The sequence below is a fragment of the Micromesistius poutassou genome (genome assembly GCF_964030765.1).
Source record: "Micromesistius poutassou genome assembly, contig: SCAFFOLD_3713, whole genome shotgun sequence".
Taxonomy (NCBI): Eukaryota; Metazoa; Chordata; class Actinopteri; order Gadiformes; family Gadidae; genus Micromesistius; species Micromesistius poutassou.
Window position 1 is genome coordinate 10105 of NW_028179462.1, and position 20191 is coordinate 30295.

At 51.5% G+C, this 20191-nt stretch overlaps 1 protein-coding gene across 1 annotated transcript; it reads left to right on the plus strand.

Moving 5' to 3' along the window:
- Window positions 1-92: 92 nt before the first annotated feature.
- LOC311372817 (uncharacterized protein) lies at window positions 93-19904 on the plus strand (the record flags this gene model as incomplete). The annotated part of the gene is given in 9 exon segments (XM_084489772.1): window positions 93-517; window positions 623-2280; window positions 7204-7382; window positions 10196-10339; window positions 12399-12732; window positions 12823-13234; window positions 15131-15240; window positions 15243-15265; window positions 19817-19904. Coding segments are annotated over 9 exon segments (3373 nt in total), but the record flags the coding sequence as incomplete, so codon positions are not given.
- Window positions 19905-20191: the final 287 nt, after the last annotated feature.

Below are 20191 nucleotides of genomic sequence, written 5' to 3' on the forward strand. Positions count from 1 at the left end.
AACAAACCGGTAATCAATGCCTTCCCCATTACCCTCCCACTAATTATAGCCTGTCCAGTGAACCCCGAGAGAGAGAGAGACCGCAGGACATCATGCAGAGCATCAAGACGGTGGAGACGCAGGTGCCCTTCCTCAAGGAGAGCTTCTTCAGCACCACGTTCAGAGGCAGGAGAAAGAGCAGTGTGTCCAACCTCCTCCACAGGCAGCAGCACTCCGCGCAGCTGCTCCCCGCGCCGCGGCAGCCACACATCCCAGAGCAGGATTCGTCCCGACAGCAGCAGTGGTCCGAGCCCGCCGGCGGCGACCGGGCGGGGGCGGGGGCGGTGCCACCGCAGCAGCATCCTCGCCTGGCGCGCTCCACCAGCAGCCCGTTATGCAAGACCGCTGAACGGCCGAAGCGGGAGGGGCAGCGCGAGAGCAGGGATGAGCGAGCGAGCGTGGCTAAGCCGGGGAGGGAGGGAGATGGAGCGCTGAGTGGTAGGGAGACGGTGACTGCCGGCGCCAGTCTCCACCTCTCGTCGGCAGAGGCAGAGGCAGAGGCAGAGGCGGCAGCAGCGGCAGCAGCAGCAGCAGCAGCAGCAGCAGCATCATCCGCCTCTCAGGCTCCCGCGGCGGGACGTAGGCGGCAGAGCTTCATCAGGAGAGGTTCTGCGTTGTTAGTCACTGCCCAGGAGGGGGTCGACTCTGCCCAGGCTCGTTTCCAGCAGCATGGCCTGATTGCCAAAGGCGTGCGCCTCCTCAGGACTATGGGGAACCAGGAGGCGAAGCAGAAGAAGGCAGGGGGAAGAGGTCCCGGCGGTGGGGATCCGGCCTGCGACGGGGACAGGGGAGCCGACGGCAAGGTGGTGGAGGTGAACAAAAAACCGAAGACACCCCTGAGCGCCGCGAGCAAAGGAGCAGGGGCGGAAAACGTCCCCAAGAAGAAAGAGTCGAAGGGTTCTGTGTTTTCCAGCATGAGGATCAGAAAGAGCTTCTCCAGGGCGAAGGGCCTCTCCAAGGAGGACATGTTGGACATCAACAGGTCCGACGTTGATAAAACAGACCCTGGTGCCAATTTGGAAAGCAGTCTGTCCACCGACGACATTGGCACGATCTCAGACGACAGTCTGGACAGAAACGGGTCCATGGTGGACGACGGGGACAGGGAGACGAGCTCGGCGTCGGACCCCGACCTCTACAGTTTCCACTCGGCGGTGGCGGACCACGAGGACCTCCTGTCGGACATCGAGCTGACCATCAGGCAGCAGCGCTTTGGGCCGACGACGGGGGACAACCCAAACCCGCTGACCAAGGGGCCCGCTGCTTCTGAAACAGAGTCGACGTCTCCCCCTTCACCCGTCCCACGCGTCGAAGCGCACCCCGCCGCTACCCTGCCCTGTCACGCAAATGCCGAAGACCAAATCGGTCGAGTGGAAACCGAGCCAACCGCCCAGAGGCCATCCCTTTCGAGAGACCCCTCCGAACCAGGCCCTCCGAGCGAGCGCGGCCCTTGCTCGTCTTCGGCTGTAGACGCAGAGACAATCAGTGGCGGCCTCTTTCAAAAGACAGACAGCGCTTTCAGTTTGCTCGACACGACTGCGTACGCCTCCTTCGAGAGCGCCGAGGACTCCCAGGACCTCAGCCCGGTGTTTCTCGAGCCAGGGGACATCATGGCGTCCCACCGCGTGGACGCGTGCCTTCCCGATTTGCTTTTAGCCCCCTCGACTGGCGCGCTCGTGGGACCGCCCAAGAGCGCGAGCAGCCTCGACCTGACTCTGACCAGGGAAGAGGAGGACGAGCCGGCGGCGGGAAGGCGGGACTACCTGTCTCTGGATCGACGCAAGAGCCACCAATCCGTGTCGCCGGGGAGCCCGCCGCCGGGGGCCGCCCGGAGACGGAAGTCCTCCTTGGCGTCCTCCGGGGGGGTGAAGCTCTATCCGCCCATCCACCCGTCGTACGTCAAGACCACCACCAGGCAGCTCACCTCGCCGGTCAGCTCCCCCTTCACCAGCCCCCAGGTACCCAGGAGGACGGAGGACGACGCTGCCATAGTAGTAGTACACGATCCGAGTCTGAGGGCCCGCCGGCAGAGGTCCTGCTCCGTGGCGGGGCCTCCCAGCGCCGGCGCCGCGGACTGGTCCAGAGATCTGGACGAGCTGAGGTCCGGCCAGGAAGGGGTTGACGGGTCGGCCAGGAGAAGTCAACCGGCCGGCGCGTACTGGACCCTGGGCTCCAAGAGGGCGCACGGCCGAGCGCACAAGAGCTCCAGTTCCTCGGGGTCCTTCCTGGACGTTTTCTCCGGTGAGTCCCGTAGTTCTTCCGCTTCCCACTTGTGGCACGCTCAGAAGCAATTGCACACATTCCTCTCGTTGTGGATCCGGATCTGCTGTACCGCTGTTCCCTATTTAGTTTTTCATTGACTTCCATCATGTCGGCACGACGCTCAAACCAATAATGTAATGAATAAATCATGGTAATCATAAGAGTCGATGAGTGTAGGAGTGTAACGTGTCTAGTGGAGAGAGGCATTTCATTTCTTAAAATGTGCCCCTGTCTCTTTTGCGTTATAATATAAAGAGCCTATTACACGAGGACATTGTTACGTTATAACTTTGATGGAAAGTCTAAATCAGGGGTGTTACACTCAAACTGTACAGTGGGCCAAAATTGAAGTCTTGGCCGGAGTTGTTGGCGCGGGGGGGGGGAGGATTGGGTTGCGATCTGTCGGAGTTGACGTGCCAGGGTTACCGCGCCAAGACGCGCATCAACGTGTTAACGCTGGAATGCGATATGCCGGCGGGCCAATTGCTTTACATTAATTGGGGACATCACATTATAACAGGGTCCACGGGCGGAATTGTTGACGGGGGGGGGGGGTACGGGATTACGGGCTGCCGGAGTTGACGCACCAGGGTTACCGCGCGTCAACGCGTTAACGCTGAAATGCGATATGCCGGCGGGCCAGTTCTGATAGACATTAGATATTATCTGGCGGGCCGGATTAGGCCCGCGGGCCGTACGTTTGACACCCCTGGTCTAAATTATTATGTCAATGAATCAACCCTAATTATCCACCAAACCGTGTCAGAGCCAATAATATAATACAAAATAATTGCTGATTTCTAATTTCTGACAGCGTGTGTGTGTGTGTGTGTGTGTGTGTGTGTGTGTGTGTGTGTGTGTGTGTGTGTGTGTGTGTGTGTGTGTGTGTGTGTGTGTGTGTGTGTGTGTGTGTGTGTGTGTGTGTGTGTGTGTGTGTGTGTGTGACAGTGACACAGGAACGGCAGACAAAGCATTTGAGGGTCTGCGCGGTGATGTTTCGTCTGAAAACAAAGACCCGCCTTTATGAAAACACAATGTCGGCCTGTCCTCGTGTCTGTTGGGCTGAGTGTCAGGAGCTCAGCTGCTCCCTACTGTCTGCGTGTGTGTGTGCTCATAAAGCAGCTGACAGCATTACTTAGCGCCCAAAGCCAGCTATGGGATGCCCTGCACACACATCTCTTCCTCTCTCTCTCTCTCTCTCTCTCTCTCTCTCTCTCTCTCTCTCTCTCTCTCTCTCTCTCTCTCTCTCTCTCTCTCTCTCTCTCTCTCTCTCTCTCTCTCTCTTTCTAGCAATCTCTCTTCACCACTCTCTAGCATTCTCTCTCCCCCCCCCCTCCCCTCCCCCCCCAACAGACAACAAGTGACGTTTAAATAAATACACGACATGACAAAACCAAATTCACAATGGGTTTCCTGAAGCCACACGCCATTGTAGGGCAGATGCGATCTCTGATATCTCCATCTTCTTCTACCTCGGTCTATCTGAGTGCTGCATTGCAAACGCAACGCTGGAGTCTTGTTGTTGTTGTCCAAGTGACCCTCTGGACTGACACTAACCGGTTCAATGTTTCATGTGACTCTGATCCATTCAGCACGTGGGCCCGGTCACACCACACACAACTGTGTGTTCCACAAGAAAGTGGAAAAAAAGCTTAAACTGACTGAGTGTGACACAGGACTCTGGAGAAGACGATTTTCCAAACACTGATTAAGTGTGTGTGTGTGTGTGTGTGTGTGTGTGTGTGTGTGTGTGTGTGTGTGTGTGTGTGTGCGTGTGCGTGCGGCCGTGTTCATGTGTGCCTTTTTCCCCCCTAGAAGGAAACTGCGAGAAGTGATTTGACATTTCTGTTCTAAATATAGTGGGGCTTTGCTGCTAAGACCAGTAGTGTGCTAGGCTTATTCTTCTATAGCTGGGGACATTCTATTATTTATTTTGAAGTCTAGTGCTTCACCAAAGCTTTCTTTTGGAAAAGCAATGTAATGGAGGCTGAAGTATTTTTTTTTTAAATTAATGTTTGGTGGAATCTTTGTTTCAATGCCATGAGTGGGTCTTGGTCTACAAACGATTGTGAATTCATCCCGTTTCTGTTTATTGACACCATATCTTACATCCCCATGAACCAACACTTTTTTGTCATTGGCTCAGTCATTGTCATCGGCTCAGTCTTTCACACTTTCTCCCAGTGAATTGTACCAGAAACTTGTTAGAGGGGCTATTTTTGCCTCAACACCTTTTCCATTTCTAGCTCCTGCTATTTCCCAGTTGAAGTTTCCCCCCGCTTCTACCAGTGCCTCGTGTGCTGTCGTCTGCTGTCGGGGATGACAGAAAACCCAGAATATCCCCTGTGAAGCCCTAACACAGATTATAACAAAGATTACAACAATGAGATTATAGCAATTATTATCCCTCACAATTCTTCCCTCTGACCTTACGGGGGATGCGGTCTTTGTCTGTCCATTACAGTATGTGGCACAAAGTCATACTATCAACGCAGCCGAGGGCCTGGGGACGGACTGCTTTTAGTGTCTGATCCTCTTTCACCCGAGGCGTCCTCCACTCAGGCTAATGGGTTAGCGCGGTCTTGCCCCACAATAGCTCAGTGGAACGGTCTGCTCTAGAGCCCGGTCGTGTTCAGCTGCACTCTGCCAGAGAGTAGCTCGCATTCACCATTCTAGCAAGAATTTATGCACTCGTGTTATTGTACGACGCATACATTTAGTAAGATACCACTTAATCAAGCTGTATTCATATATATATATGTATATGATTGTTTTGTGTGATTAGTTTGTCTACCTCTTTGGATGTCAGTGGCCTGGCATTGTTTTCTGTTTGCATGTCTGCTGCTTTCTGCAGCTCAAACGTGACCATTTATAGCATATCTCTCCACTGGCGGTCCTAGCAGGCGGTATCAATAATGGCATCCATTATCTCCATTCTATAATGGTTTGTTTTCCCTCAGCAGGTTCCCCCGAGGTGAGCAGACCTTTGAGGCAGCGTTCTCACCCTCGATGGTGAATGGAAAAGTAGCCAATGTCATTGTTTAGAAAAATTGCCTAGCTTGGCCACTCACTATGTGCTCTTTAGTGGGCATCTCCAATGCAGTGGCTCATCGCTGAATGGATAGTGTCAATTAGGATGTTGTGTTTGATGTATTTTTAGTCGTATCTAGTCAATCCGCAGGGCAAAGCAATTAGCACATGTCTTGTTTTGTATCCCTGCTTAACATTTCAATGCCGGAGAGCTCTTCCACATGCGGCCGTTTCATTATCACATCTCTGGAAGGAACATCTGGGTTCGACTAACAACCTCTACCGCTTGTTTGGTCAAATGCACGTGTTTCACTATTGCAGTGGCGGTTCTAGGGGGGGCCACAGGGAGGGCCAGTGCCCCCGTAACTCTGAGTCCGGCCCCCCCTGTGGCCCCCCCCCGAACGAGCCAACCCCACCCCCCGTCAACAATCGCGCCCGCAATAGCGCTCGTCCGCGATCCAACGCCCCTCTAACAGAAAAGCCGGCCCCATCTCGGCCCCCCCATTAAAACCGGTCTAGAATCGCCACTGCACTATTGACATGTTTAATCTTGTTTGCAAAAAAAACCCATCTAAATGTATAAATACAGGACAGCGTCCGTTAGTGTGCTAAGTAGGCCATGACCTCCTCACTAGATGTTGGCGATGCCGACCTTGCCCTTGCTGGAGATGCTGGATGTGCATCGGTAGATTGGTGGGAGAGACTGATCTTGTTTGACAAGACAAGTTTGTTCAGCCTATTTGCTGCCCTTCAGACAGAAGAGCAGATCTCGTTAGACAGGAGAGATTTGTCTGTCTGTCTGCCTGTCTGGTCTGTCTGTCTGCCTGTCTGCCTGTCTGCCTGTCTGGTCTGTCTGTCTGCCTGTCTGGTCTGTCTGTCTGTCTGTCTGTCTGTCTGTCTGGTCTGTCTGTCTGCCTGTCTGGTCTGTCTCTCTGTCTGTCTGTCTGTCTCATGGTGGTAACGACCTATGTATTGCCCTTGCTCTTTCCCCCTACCCTTGTGTTTGTTTGTCTGTTATTTAATGTTATCACTGTCTCCTCTCTAGTTCCACCCCCCCCCCCCCCCCCCCCCCCTACTGTGTCCTCTCTCCCGGTCTCTTTTGGTCCCTCACTCTGGGCCTTCTCCCTCTGAGGTCTGTCTCTCTAAAGGCTTAATTATGGTTCCACGTTGACGCAACGCAATTACCACGCAGTCGCTTCGATGAACCTGTTTTGGTTCTGCGTCTGGTTTAGTAAGCGGACCAATCAGAGCCCTTGCTGTTGTGTCGCCTCGACGCAAGGTTAAAATGTTATGGGAGGCGCACGTCAGGCCCTCGCTGTGGACGCAAGGAGGGTCCGCAAGGACGTAATGATTACGTCCTTGCGGACCCTCCTTGTGGACCCATTACGTCGTAATGGGTCCGTAAGGCCCCCTTGCGTGGTGTCGACGTGGAACCGTAACGAAGCCTTAAGTAGGGCTGGGCGATTAATCGAATTTTGATCGCGATTTCGATTTCAGAGTGAAACGATCAGCAAACTAATATAATCGAGTTGAAACGATTTTTTTATTTTGATTTTTTTTTCAAATTTTTTCAATTTTTCTTTTTTTTATAGAAATTGCAGAACAGCTGGATTCATATCTGGACTTCATTTTCTATTTGACCATTTTGTGTATTTTTTTAAGGGGAAATTTCAAAGTTCTCATTTAAAAAGTTTTCGAGTTCGAGAGAAATTATGAATAAACGCATCATGTTTCCAAACTCAAGAATAATCGAGATTTCAATACTGACCAAAATAATCGTGATTATGATTTTTTTTTTCCATAATCGAGCAGCCCTAGCCTTAAGCCTCTGTCTCTCTGCCCCCCCCCTCCCCCCCCCCCCCCCCCCTGCAGGCCGGACTCTTCTGGAACGGCTGCGGCCCCAGGCGGAGGGCGTGTCCGCGGGGCAAGAGGCCAGAGAGCTGTGCCACCACATGCTGCGCCTGGGCCTCCTGCAGCCCTTCAGCGACGGGGCCGCCCTAGTGGAGCCGATCGCCGGCACGGAGGACACCCCGACGGCGGCCGGCTTCAGCGTAAGAAGCCCTGGGATCGTTAACGTGATTTAGGGACGGTGTTGACGGCCTGCCACGTCTTTGTAATGTACACACCAGGAAGTACAGATGGGTAACAACTGGGTAGATCGACATGAGCGCATTGCTTTTATTAGCACAGGGGTGATGGTGTACACACATCGCGTAAAATGTTCATCGACTAGGACATTAAAGCGATCCCGTTGTGTTTACAGTATTTCCCAGGCACCACACCTCACCAGGGCCACACTGGTTTTATTACATGTATAGCTGAACTGGGCTTTAGGAGGGATTGGATGTGCACTTAATACTAGGACCCGACCAATATATATCGGTTGATTTTATCGGCTAATATCGGCCTATCATTTTGATTTATATTTGTAATTACCTCTTTTATTAACCCTCTTCTGTGGTGGTTGAACCTCTAAATGCTTTAACCGAGCACATCCAGGTAAACGCTCCCAACTCTTTTAAATCATGTTGTGTGGGAAGGTCAGTAGCTCCTACTGATACAGTGGGTTGGTTCCTTTACCTCATGATTTGAACCTGATGGTCCGTAGGCCCAAAGCATTGCTACAGGGTAAGCAGCAGAAAATCCCCCAGGACATACAGTATATATTGAATAACGGCCGATATATATATATACAGAATATGTTGAATGCCGGTCGATAAATTGATATTGGTAATTATTTACTCCCTAATATCGTCACCCGCCACTAAAATCCAGTATGGGTCAGGCTCTACTTAATACCTAATTGTGAAATGAATAACCTATTTTAAAAAGCCTGTTTATATGTGTAATGGCATCCGATTTAAGGATCTCTCTGCATTTAGGATATCGATATCATCTCATTCCTTTGAGCTATTTCGAGCATTGAATGTGTTTAAAGGGCTGTGCTGGACATTATTTTTGGGCCATTTAAGCTGATTTCGAGTCGAACAGATGGGCTTTAGTCACTGGTTACATAACTCTTCTGGGATTGGCGTGCACGCACGCACGCACGCACGCACGCACGCACGCACGCACACACACACACACACACACACACACACACACACACACACACACACACACACACACACACACACACACACCGTGTGCACTTGCATTACCGTGCACATGATCAAATGGGGACTGCATGCGCGCAAACACACAAAGTCATGTGGAAGCGTGCGTTCCCAGGCACTTCCATGCATGGTTGCCATAATAACAAACCCTGAAATACTCACTTAGTCTCTCTTAACCCAGCCTGCTTGTGCAGACCATCTGCCCGCTGTGTTATGCAAGCGTGCTTAGGGCTCAGTCTGCTCTTACCCTGCTGAAAGTTCACCAGTGTACAGGGTCAGAGAGCCCACTCCACTGGCCCTGTTTATACCTAGCCGTCACGGACTTTGGACTGAACTTTGGACTGCTTGTCTGAGTGGCCGAGGGTCAGGTTTAATAGCTTAGGTTGTCTGGGGTCTGCTAGATGCAAGGTTTTGTCCTGGCAGAGACAAAATAAAACATCACCCGCGGGGCCATCTCTTCCACTGGAACAAATAGCATCTGACACTCAGGATGCTGAACCCGGCCTGCTCACAAAAAGCAACCAGCAATGGTGAATGTTGTAGTCAACATTCACAACCATGGCTTCCGTCCTTCCATATTTAGTCTCACTGTTATTATTCAGTATTTATTATTTCCCTTTATACATGATGGTACAGTTGTGGCACTTCCACGTTTGTGTTGAGAGAAAAAAAAAAAAATCATCTAAAGGATCCAACGTAACCAACTGAAGTTGAAGCTAAACTTTCAGTAGGAGTGCTCTGGTTCAGAACAACAACTCTTGTTGACAACATGTCATGCGCCATGCGCCATACTCTGATTGGTTAATTCAGTAATTGCTTAAAGATAAGAATTACCAAGAATTTCTGGCTAACCAAGAACGAATGGGATAGGGTGACCAGACGTCCCCGTTTCCCAGGGATAGTCTGTGTTTCTTTCTTCTTTTTCAGACGGTTTCTAAGTAGTCTCAAGACGATCTGATAGGCTGTGACATGACCTCTCTCTCTCTGCAGGGGGTCTCTCTAAATACTTAATACCATAATCAATGGGATATCAATACAACACAGAATGATTCCCCGTTTGAGGAGCCTAATTCAGATGCTTTTGGCTGGTTAACCCAAAGCTTAAAACACGTCATAGTAAACCATTGGGCATGTTGGCTACTGCCCAATCATTTAATACAGTAATACATATACCAGGATAAGAATAGGCTAAATGTGAATATTTAAAAAAAAAATTCCCCTAAGAAATAATACCATCAGATATTTTGTTGATATATGGTCTGCCATCTACAAATGTTAGAAGATTAATTTAGTAAGGTTTGGTTTCTGTTTTGTTGTTGTTATTGTTGTTGTTTTTTGTTTTGATTGATAATGTTCCCCTTCGACTTTGGAGAGAAATCATTCATTTGTTTCGGAGCGGTTTAATCAGATGTGGCACAAAAAAAATCAAAGTAAAAATGAATAAGACCCAGCCGAATGCACTGGAATAAATAAATATAAATAGTATAGCAGATGTCAAGCTTACATAAGTTAAAGGGGTATGATATATTGCACTTACGACCGTCTCTAAAGCATTATCCACCAAGTCCTTCCCTACTCCCACTCCGGCTTCCTTTCATAAATTGCATTCCGATCGTACCCAAGCAGCTCTTTCCTCACATTAATTGACAGGCTCCACGGACAGCAAACAAATGATCCAAGCCAAATCACCATGGTCAACGTCACTGCTTCTCTTCTCTGTTTCTCCCCAAACCCCCCCCCCACACCAGGAGGAGCAGCTGTACACGTGGGCAGCTCTGGGTCTTCAGGTGCCCGGCCATCTCTGGGAGCTGTACGGCGGGAGGAAACCTGGGAGAACACAACAGGGGTTCCCGCCAGCCAGCATCAAAACACCAGGAGGAATAAACTGCCAGGTAGCTTTTATTATTTTTTTTTTTTGTGGAGCTTTGTGGTTACCAATCCCATTGACATTATACAAACGGTTATTTTTCTGTTTTTTTGTGTTTTGTTTTGAGTGTGAGTGTTGGTTTTTCTGTTGATTCTGGTGATACTGATATTTCTTTAAACCTATCCAAACAAAAAAAATCACGCATTTCTGTCTAAATAAACCGAGTGGTGCAATACCACAGTCCGGCCACGAGAGGGCAGGCTTGTCTCGCACAACCGTTCTGTTGGCACGTCGCTTCACAATACAGTGACCACCTTTCACCACCGCGCGTCAAGGAAAGCCTTGGAGAAACAAGCCCTCCGTGAGTCACGCTAGGAGGTTTGTACAGCTATACGTCCAGGAATGGAGACTCCCTGTGGACCGCATCCCTTCCCCGTTGTTCCCCTCCATCGCGAAACCAAGCAGTCTGGAGCCAGGAGTCTGATGGATTGCGGACAGATTGGACTTCCTTGACCCTGCTTACTCCGGCCCACCATAGCGCAGTTTACCGGGCTGCTCTCTCGATGCTGGATGTTTTGTGGTTAGCGATCACTGTGCACTGGTCGCTCCGCTGAAATGATTGTGTTGGGGGTGGGTTATTGTTTTTTTGTATTTAGTTTTTGTTTCCTGAGGTCTTGCCTCAAAGCCCTTGGCTGCTGCTGCTGCTTTCATACCAAAACGTTCAAAAGCAACACACACACGCACACGCACACACACACACACACACACACACACACACACACCACACAATTGAAAAAGCCTGTGTCTTCAGCTTCCATACTCCTCCCATTATCTTTCTAAAGCAAAACAAGATCATGGAATGGATGGACACATCGCCCGTCTGTCTGTGTGTGTCCATCAGTCTGTCCCACTATCTTTTTTTTTCTCCAGATGGACGGACATAAAAAGCTCCACATATAATCACATGATGATAATAAATAATACCTTCGTACAATGGCCCTTTGACACTGTACCCGGGCTGAACAAATGAAATATACTTGTCTTAAATTGATATAATTAATAATATTACTGACCGCCTTTTTTGCACTACAACAACTTAAATGATCTTATATTATACAGAAACCTATGCTGCTGCTACTTCATACATGTCCATAGTACACTCTTATATTTGTATTATATTTTATTGTCTATCTTTTTTTAACATGAGTAATGTCCTTCTGTGTGCACTTCAATGTTTCCTTTTAGTTGTGTCAGGATACGTCTTGCCTTATCTGTTGTCTTTGTCTTATCACTTCACATCTGTTCACCGTGGGACAGCGGGAAGCGTCTTGTGATGGAAAAATCGACACGTTGTTTCATTTTATAACTTAGGCCTTGTTCTTTCCTTTCGCGTATTGTCTTGCCATCCTGCCCAGAGTCGACTATTCATTGACCTTTTGTGCTTGATTCAGCCACCTCACAAGTGAGCGATGTCGTCAAAATGTTATCCCATGTGCTCTGGTCAGCTGTCCCACCTTCCTCCTCAGCATCAATGCCCTTGTGCTGTGGTCAGCGATCCCACCTTCCCTTCTCTATGGGTCGCCAGCCTACCTTCCTTAGAGTCAACCAATAGTGTTAACCTTCGTACTTGGGTAAACCGGTCACAAAGGAGAAGACATCCTCTTATAGGCACTCTTCTGCTTGATAAGAACACAGGCGACTCTGTGTTTCGGGCAAACATTACTTGATTTGATTATTGACATCTGCAATATGGGGAGGATCTGAAACGGTATAAATAACTCAAACTGTCAAACTGTATTCTGGACTCACTCTGCTAGAGAGGAGTCTAACGTATGCGTGCATTAAACCTAGGATAATTGCTTTCCAATGTATCGTGTGCTTTTTTGCAGTGGGAAATCTCATCTGTCCTAGACGCAATATCTGTTAAAGTTAAATTGCCACGACAATTTTCTCCGGTGCCTTTTGCGGTGGTCTACATGTGAAGTAATAAGACAATAAATCTGACTTTGACTGTTGATAGAAACAACAAATGTCCTTACACTCCCGTGTACGTTCATCATCATCCGTCGTCCTCCCCTCCACAGACACACGCCGTCGGGTCAAAGCCTTCGGACGACGGCGGCGGCGCCGGCGCCGGCGGCCGTCCGGCCCCCCTGCTGGAACGCACCGTGGCCGAGCTGCGGCTGCAGGTCCGAGCGCTCCAGGGCCGCCTGGCGGAGGGCCCCGCCGGCCGCCCCGAGGCTCCGCCCACCGGCGCCGGCGCCGGCGGGGGGACGGCAGGCAGGACGAGCCGGGAGGCCTCGGCCCAGACCTCGCCCTCCGCTCCTGCCCCGCTGCCTTTGCCGAGCCCCGCTGTTCCCACGGCGACGGGGGGCTTCGTGTGCACCTGCCAGAAGGGGCTGCAGGTGGGCGGCGTCTGTCCTCCGCCGCCACCACCACCACCACCACCACCACCTCCGCTTCCGGGTCTCTCCCTCCCTCCCCCACCGCCTCCCCCGCCTTTGCCAGGTGGTGCTGCTGCCCCCCCTCCTCCTCCTCCTCCCCCTCCTCCACCACCGTTGCCTGGGCAAGCACATCCGCCTCCACCACCACCACCACCACCCCTACCCGGGTTTGGTCCCCCTCCACCACCACCACCACCCCCTGGCATGGGCCCACCTCCACCACCACCACCACCTCCACCCCCGGGCATGGGCCCACCTCCACCACCACCTCCACCCCCGGGCATGGGGCCACCTCCTCCACCTCCACCCCCGGGCATGGGGCCCCCCCCTCCGCCGCCAGGGTTCGGGCCCCCGCCTCCCCCGGGGGCGATGCCCGCCCCGGTGGCCCCTGCAGCGGCCCCTGGCAAGGCGGTGTTGGAGCCCTCCAAACCCATGAAGCCCCTCTACTGGACGCGCATCCAGCTCAACGCCAAGAAGTAAGGAGTTACGAAACGCAAATCTGTCATCAAAACATTACATAATCTATTCTAATTACACATAATTAAACTAGCTATTACTTTGGTATTTTGATTGCATTGTGGTCTTTTGCTGTTTTTGCTGTGACTTATCATGATCAAGCATCAGGGTTTGATGAAGTAAAATTACACACCTCCAGCTAGATGAAATGTCAACCTTTGATCAAAACAAATGCCCACATGAAGGGATCATTAAACCAACGCAGGACCACGCTATAGACCGACTGGGCTGAAGGTGAGCGTCGAACGCTGCAACAGAACAGCGGCTAACGTAAACATGTCTTTTCATGAATTCATGTTTACTTCGTGGTTCCTGGTATCCATTACACTTTTGAGGACGCACACTGAGGGGCTGCCTCTCCTTGGCATGGCTTATAATGTACTTTAATATAACGTATAAACATACCATCAAATAATTAAGTGAGGGCTTGAAACATACTGTTTCCATTTTTACCCATTAAGTTGCAAAATCGCTTAACTCGATCATTAAGGGACTTGTAGCGGGGCGGTGCTGTGGCATAATATAATCTGATAGCCAGCCTGTGTCAACGGTCTGAGAGGCGCAGGTTTGTTCCATGACCGGTGATAGACTTTACAGATAGAACATAAATAAAATGCTTGGCTGAACACGCAAAGTGGAGACAGACATGAATCTTTGTACGCGAGGGGGTTCACGAGAACGTGGAAACTTGACCATTCACAATGAAAAACTCGGCCCCCACTCTCCAAGAGCCATGGCAATATTATTACAGTGGAAAATACATTCAAGGTGTTGTGGTGAATAACGATTTGCCATATGCCCCGGCCCCATACGGGAAATGTGCATACGTCGATATCAATAACCTCCATAACTTATGCCTCCAATAAAGTCAAGGCAAACACTTTAGCTGTCATATGAAAGCATAATGAGACAAACAACGTGATCGTGTTTAGTCGAGGATGGATAGAACAGGGACATGCTCATTGCTTTGAGTGCCAGAGCTGCAGCCTTCATAATGAGCGGGAGAGCTCTTTGACCTCTTGCGTGTAAACTCGGGTGTGTAAAGTAAAAAGTGCTGTGTTCTGAAAAGACACTCACTCTGCGTTCGTCACACCCCAAGCAAACTGCAAACTGCCGTGTTTCTTTTAGAGAAGGTCGCCCGAGTCAGGATCGATTTTAACTCACTTTATTTGTTAAAAGTTTGGTACGATGTCTACGAAGCGAAAGTAGGGGGAATTGTATAGTCACGCGTGGAGATACGTTTAGCAGGGCATCGATTCGTTACCTATAGCGTTCTGGTCCCTTGGGCTGTCTGTGGCCATTACACTTGTTTTTGTGGCCCTGAGCCTCTGGGTTTCTCAGACACCTGGTCTAAGATAAGACAAGAATAAGATAATCCTTTATTAGTCCCACAGTGGGGAAACTTGCCTGCCTGGTATCTCTAGAATTGATACGTGAATGAATGGCTCCTCAGATGAGCCGGACGCCTCCCTAGTCGCCAAGGACATACGTGTCTGACGTGCGCCTCCCAAAAATTGTAACCTTTCCGTCGACCTTCCGCGACGCAGCCGCAAGGGGCTGTGTGATCGGTCCGCTCACTAAGACCCGACGCAGACCCAGTCGGACCATAAAGGTTCACGACTCCGTCGAAGCGTCTGCGTGGTCCTTGCGTTGCGTTGAACGTGGTGGGACCATAAAGAGCCCTTTAGCATGTGTCACAAAACCACCAAAAACGCACAAACTGTGTACAAATGTGTTCTGACGCCGACGTGACACAAGGAGCCGTCGTGGCGCGTGACTGAAGGGTGTGCCAGTGCTAATGCTGGCGTGCGTTGTGCGCTCCCCCCCCCCCCCCCCCCCGTCTGCAGACCCTGCAGCGGCTCTCTGGTGTGGGAGAAGATTGAGGAGCCCACGGTGGACTTTAACGACTTTGTGGAACTCTTCTCCAAAAGTACCGTCAAGGAGAAGAAGAAACCCATATCGGATACCTCAGCAAGTCCAAGGCCAAGCAGGTACGCTCCTGTGTGTGTGTGTGTGTGTAGGTGTGGGTGTGTGCGTGTGTGCACGGGAAGGTGTTTGTGTAGGTGTGTGCGTGTGCGTGTGCGCACGGAAGGTGTGTGGTGTGTGTTCTTGTGTAGGTGTGGATGTGTGCACGGGAAGGTGTGTGTGTGTGTGTGTGTGTGTGTGTGTGTTCTTGTGTAGGTGTGGGTGTGTGTGGTGGTTCATACAGAGCCCCCCTCTCTCCCATTCTCCCCCTCTTCCATTAGCCCCCCCCCCACCCCCCCCCCCCCCCCCCCCCCCCCCCCCCTCCCCCTCCCTCCCCCTCCCAGTCCCTGTGACTCCCAGACTCCTGATTGACAGGAGGAACTGCTGCAGCCAGACAGTTATTATGTGTGGTAAGGTCTGGCTCCCTCCAGACTCCCCCCCCCCCCCCCCCTCCCCTCCCCTCCCCTCTGACCATCCAGTGGCACGGAGCCAGCAGCTCGCGTGCGGTTGAGGAAAAACCTCACCGTGGGCGACGACTGTCGACAGAGCGGAGGGGGGTGGTGGGTGGGGGGGGGGGGGGGGGGGCGATGGGGCCAGGAGGGGAAGGCCTGGGAGCTGTAATTTGTGATGAAGTTACTCTTCTGGCGCTCCTCTCTAGGCCTGAGGTTTGCAGTCACACTGTAAGCTGCACCGTCCCATGTCCTTTATATCACACTCGGTCGGTTGAATTCCGGGGGCCGGAATCCTTCTCCTCCGGGGGGACGCCACAGGACGCCTCTTTCTGTCATTTCCTTTTTTTTGTGTGTTATTCCCTTGTTTGAGCCGAGTTAAAACTCCTCCCTCCCTCCTTGACGGGGTGGGGGTGGGGGTGGGGGGGGGGGGGGAACACATGGGACGATTTGCCGAATACTCAGACTCAAAGTGACATTCACTTCATATTCCCAGAAGGGGAATGTGACGTGGAATGTTACGACTAACGCGTGTCATCTAAACACACCGACTCGCACCGCCGCCTCAGCAATGAAACACAGATCCGCACAGTGGGGGGGGGGGGGGGGGGGGGACTCTGCACTGTAAACTTTGTAATTACGCGGTCCGGGAGCCACTGCGAATTGCGTGCCGGTCTTGCCTGGCTAATACACCTCTAAGTACCAGGCACTGATGGATGGGAAACAGAGGCCTGGCAACCAACAACGCACGCTGGTTTACGTTGACTAATGGGAGCTTTTGAGAGATGTTTCTGTGCCGGCAGGAGAATAAAAAATGAAGAGACATGAGGAGGGCTCAGCCTGACGGGCGTCAGGAGACACAGAGCCAGCCTCTACTGCTGGTCCTCAGCCAGATGAGGAGACAGACCCAGCCTCTACTGCTGGTCCTCAGCCTGATCAGGAGACTGAACCAGCCTCTACTGCTGGTCCTCTCAGACCCAGCCTCTACTGCCTCTACTCCTCAGCCTCCTGAGACGGGTGTGGCATGAGCCTGAAGAATCTCTGAGGGGTAAAGGGTAATGGGTTGTGGGATGATGACCCCCCCTGGGCATCAGGGTACCACCCCCCACCCCGCCCCTCCCCCCTCCCATGGATGAGCTCATGACACACACTCCAGCCGATTGTTAAGAGCGTCAACCGTTGCGTCCTGCCAGGCCGGTCCATGCGTCACCGACAGCAGTGACGCTGTGGGCCTCCTCCAGGACACCGATCACATGACGGGGCCCAGCCGTTTGTGTGTGTGTGTGTGTGTGTGTGTGTGTGTGTGTGTGCGTGTGTGTGTGTAACTGTGCGTGTCAGTGTGTGACACTATGAGAGTGTGAGTATGTGTGAGTCAGTGTGTGAGAGTGAGTGAGTCTGTGTATCAGTGAGAGAGAGTGTGTGTGTGCGTGTGCGTGTGCGTGCGTGCGCGCGTGCGTGTGTGTTGGAGTCTGGATCATAAAACCTTCCGCCTGGAGCACAGTGCTGATGTCCGTTTTGACGTCAGCCGCTGCAGCTGAGCACACACATGTCCTCATAAACTAATCGAATGGAGCAAGAGGAGAGAAATGAGTCCATAAACGCATCAACAGCAGCAGCAACTCACCCTCAGAGCGGCTGGAGACCGGGTGCTGGAGACCAGGGGGGGCTGGAGACCAGGGGGGACTGGAGACCAGGGGGGGGCTGGGAGACCAGGGGGGCTGGAGACCAGGGGGCTGGAGACCAGGGGGGCTGGAGACCAGGGGGGGGCTGGAGACCAGGGGGTGCTGGAGACCAGGGGGGGCTGGAGACCAGGGGACTGGAGACCAGGGGGGCCTGGAGACCAGGGGGGCTGGAGACCAGGGGGCTGGAGACCAGGGGGGCTGGAGACCAGGGGGGCTGGAGACCAGGGGGGCTGGGGACCAGGGGGACTGGAGACCAGGGGGCTGGAGACCAGGGGGCTGGGGACCAGGGGGGCTGGGGACCAGGGAGGGCTGGGGGACCAGGGGGCTGGGGACCAGGGGGGGCTGGAGACCAGGGGGGGCTTGGGGACCAGGGGGGCTGGGGACCAGGGGGGCTGGGGACCAGGGGGGCTGGGGGACCAGGAGGGCTGGGGACCAGGGGGGGCTGGAGACCAGGGGGGCTGGAGACCAGGAGGCTGCCATGGCTGACCCTGTTCTCTGGGGTCTGTCAAAGACTTCCCCCTAATAAACGTTTCTATATGCATTGTTTCAGTGAGGTTCTCATTTGAACCGTGAATCAATCTTTTTACACAACGCTTTTTTTTTTTTTTTTGAAAATACGTGCTCTTGAAGTTGAGTTGAACGCCATGCCAGGATTTTTTTAGCGGCCTCGGTGGGGATATGAAGAAGCGCTACGATGAAACGTTTAATGATCCTCCACTTCAGAAAGAAAAAGGCAAACTTTTATCTTCACAGATCCAGCATCAGTTTTTTGCAAGATTCTCAAAGGCAAATCTCGCTCCCTTCTCTTGTTGCATGGATTATTTAAGCTGAACAAATTGATCTTTGCTGATTTTTGTTTCCCCCCAAACGAGATCTAGAGTTGTGTAGGAACTATGACAATCCATTTTGGCAAATGTTTATAACAAACTATTGAATCGCTAATCAAATAATGTCATCAGAACTTGTCATTCAGTCAAGATTTGTAGACGATTGCCGTGACCTAAATGATTCCTCAAAACCCCAAACTTAGGAAACATGTGCTTTTGATCTGAGCAATTTCAAAAGCTTTTAACAGAGAATCTTCTCTGATGATTCTGTTGTTTTGTAATATTATCGTCGAAAAAAAAACATGTTTCTCATTTCAAATACAATTTCTAATTACGTTCATGTCAATCGTCAAAAAAAAACGGTAAAAACGGCCGTTATTACTTTGTACAGCATCAAACCCAAAGTGATCCCATTCAAGAGTGTTCGCTGACATCGTCAAAGTCCAGTCGTGCAGCGGGAGTCTTTATATACTGTATGTGATGTGCCTGTCAACCGATTAAAAAAAAACCCAACTCATTCACATTGGAACCGACTCCTCCAGCCCCCCCCGTCCCCCCCCCCTCCCCCGTCCCCCCCCCCCCTTTTCCCTGTCTGCCTGCGGGGTCGTCGCAGGAAGTAACCGCGCGTCTCGTCGCGCTACAGGCCCCTTGTCCCTTGAAGTTGTGGCTGCGCCGGGAGAGAGCAAAGCCACTGGGGCTAGCCCTGACACAGTACAACTCCCAGTGTTCTTTAGAGGTCCTGCGGTCTGTGTGATCTGGTTTGAGTGGAAGCATTCTGTCTGGATGGTGGTAGACTTTGGTTTCCTATATCCCCCCGTACACGCAGCACCCCCCCCCCCCCCCCCCCCGACTCGCCACTGATGGCTTTCTACTGCAAAGCCGACGTATGCGTTCACAGCCCAGGCTGTGGTTCCCTGGATCGCCTCAGATATTTTTGTATTATGCATGAGACGCGACACTGACCCATTATTCAACTCTCGCACTGTTCAAATTATATCTCGAGATATGATTTGTCCTTGAGTGTGTCGCTCGCGATGCAAGGTGACTTCTGTATTTGCCTGATTTGCTATTGTGTGCGGTGGTATCGGGTGGTTTGCGTGCTTTTGTGCACCAAAGGAGCCGTAACATTGCTGCGAGTGGAGGAGTCATAATGTGAGAACATGTCATGTTGGTGAGAACCCACCCCACGCTGCACACATGAAATACATTTTCTATGGCCAGCGAATGAATAATGTTAAAAAAGAGGTTAGCTGTGTGTCATTGTTGCGTGACCCTGAAGGAGATCATAGATCATCATAACTCAACTAGACACTAATATCCTGCATACTATTTGTGGGACTATTTGCCATTTGGGTTTTTTCTTTTCCTTTGTACAAAGATACATGATTGAGGGGTCAAAGGGTTTGTGTGTGTACTGTGTATGTCAAGGTAAAGGGGTTCTGATGTGTTCTGAGATAAAGGGCTTCTGCCCGATAAGGCAAAGGGGTTATGATGTGTATTGTTCATGATAATGTAAAGGGGTTCTGTCTGATGAGGTTAAAGGAGTTCTGATGTGTGTGTGTGTGTGTGTGTACACGTGTGTAAATAGTAATAGCCTATCGGAACTCTCTGTGGCGCAGGTGGCGAAGCTGCTTAGCAACAAGCGCTCCCAGGCCGTGGGGATCCTGATGTCCAGCATTCACCTGGACATGAAGGACATCCGCAACGGTGAGTAGGGCGGCCTGCGCGAGTAGGTCAAGGTCAACGACCTTGACCTTTTGAGTAGTATGAATGTCGGCAAAACAATGTCGGCAGGGAAACGGGAAGTGTTTGTAGGACACACACTCACACGTTTTTTTTGTGTGTCAACATTTTAACGTAAAAAAAAAAAAAAAACCCTTTGCAAAACCAGGAGCAGAGTAATTCCCCGTCGGACCACCCCTGGTTCACCCTGCCCCCTTGTACACATGTTCCCAGTGTCCCCGTCGGGACGTCTCGCGCCCCCCAGCTAATCT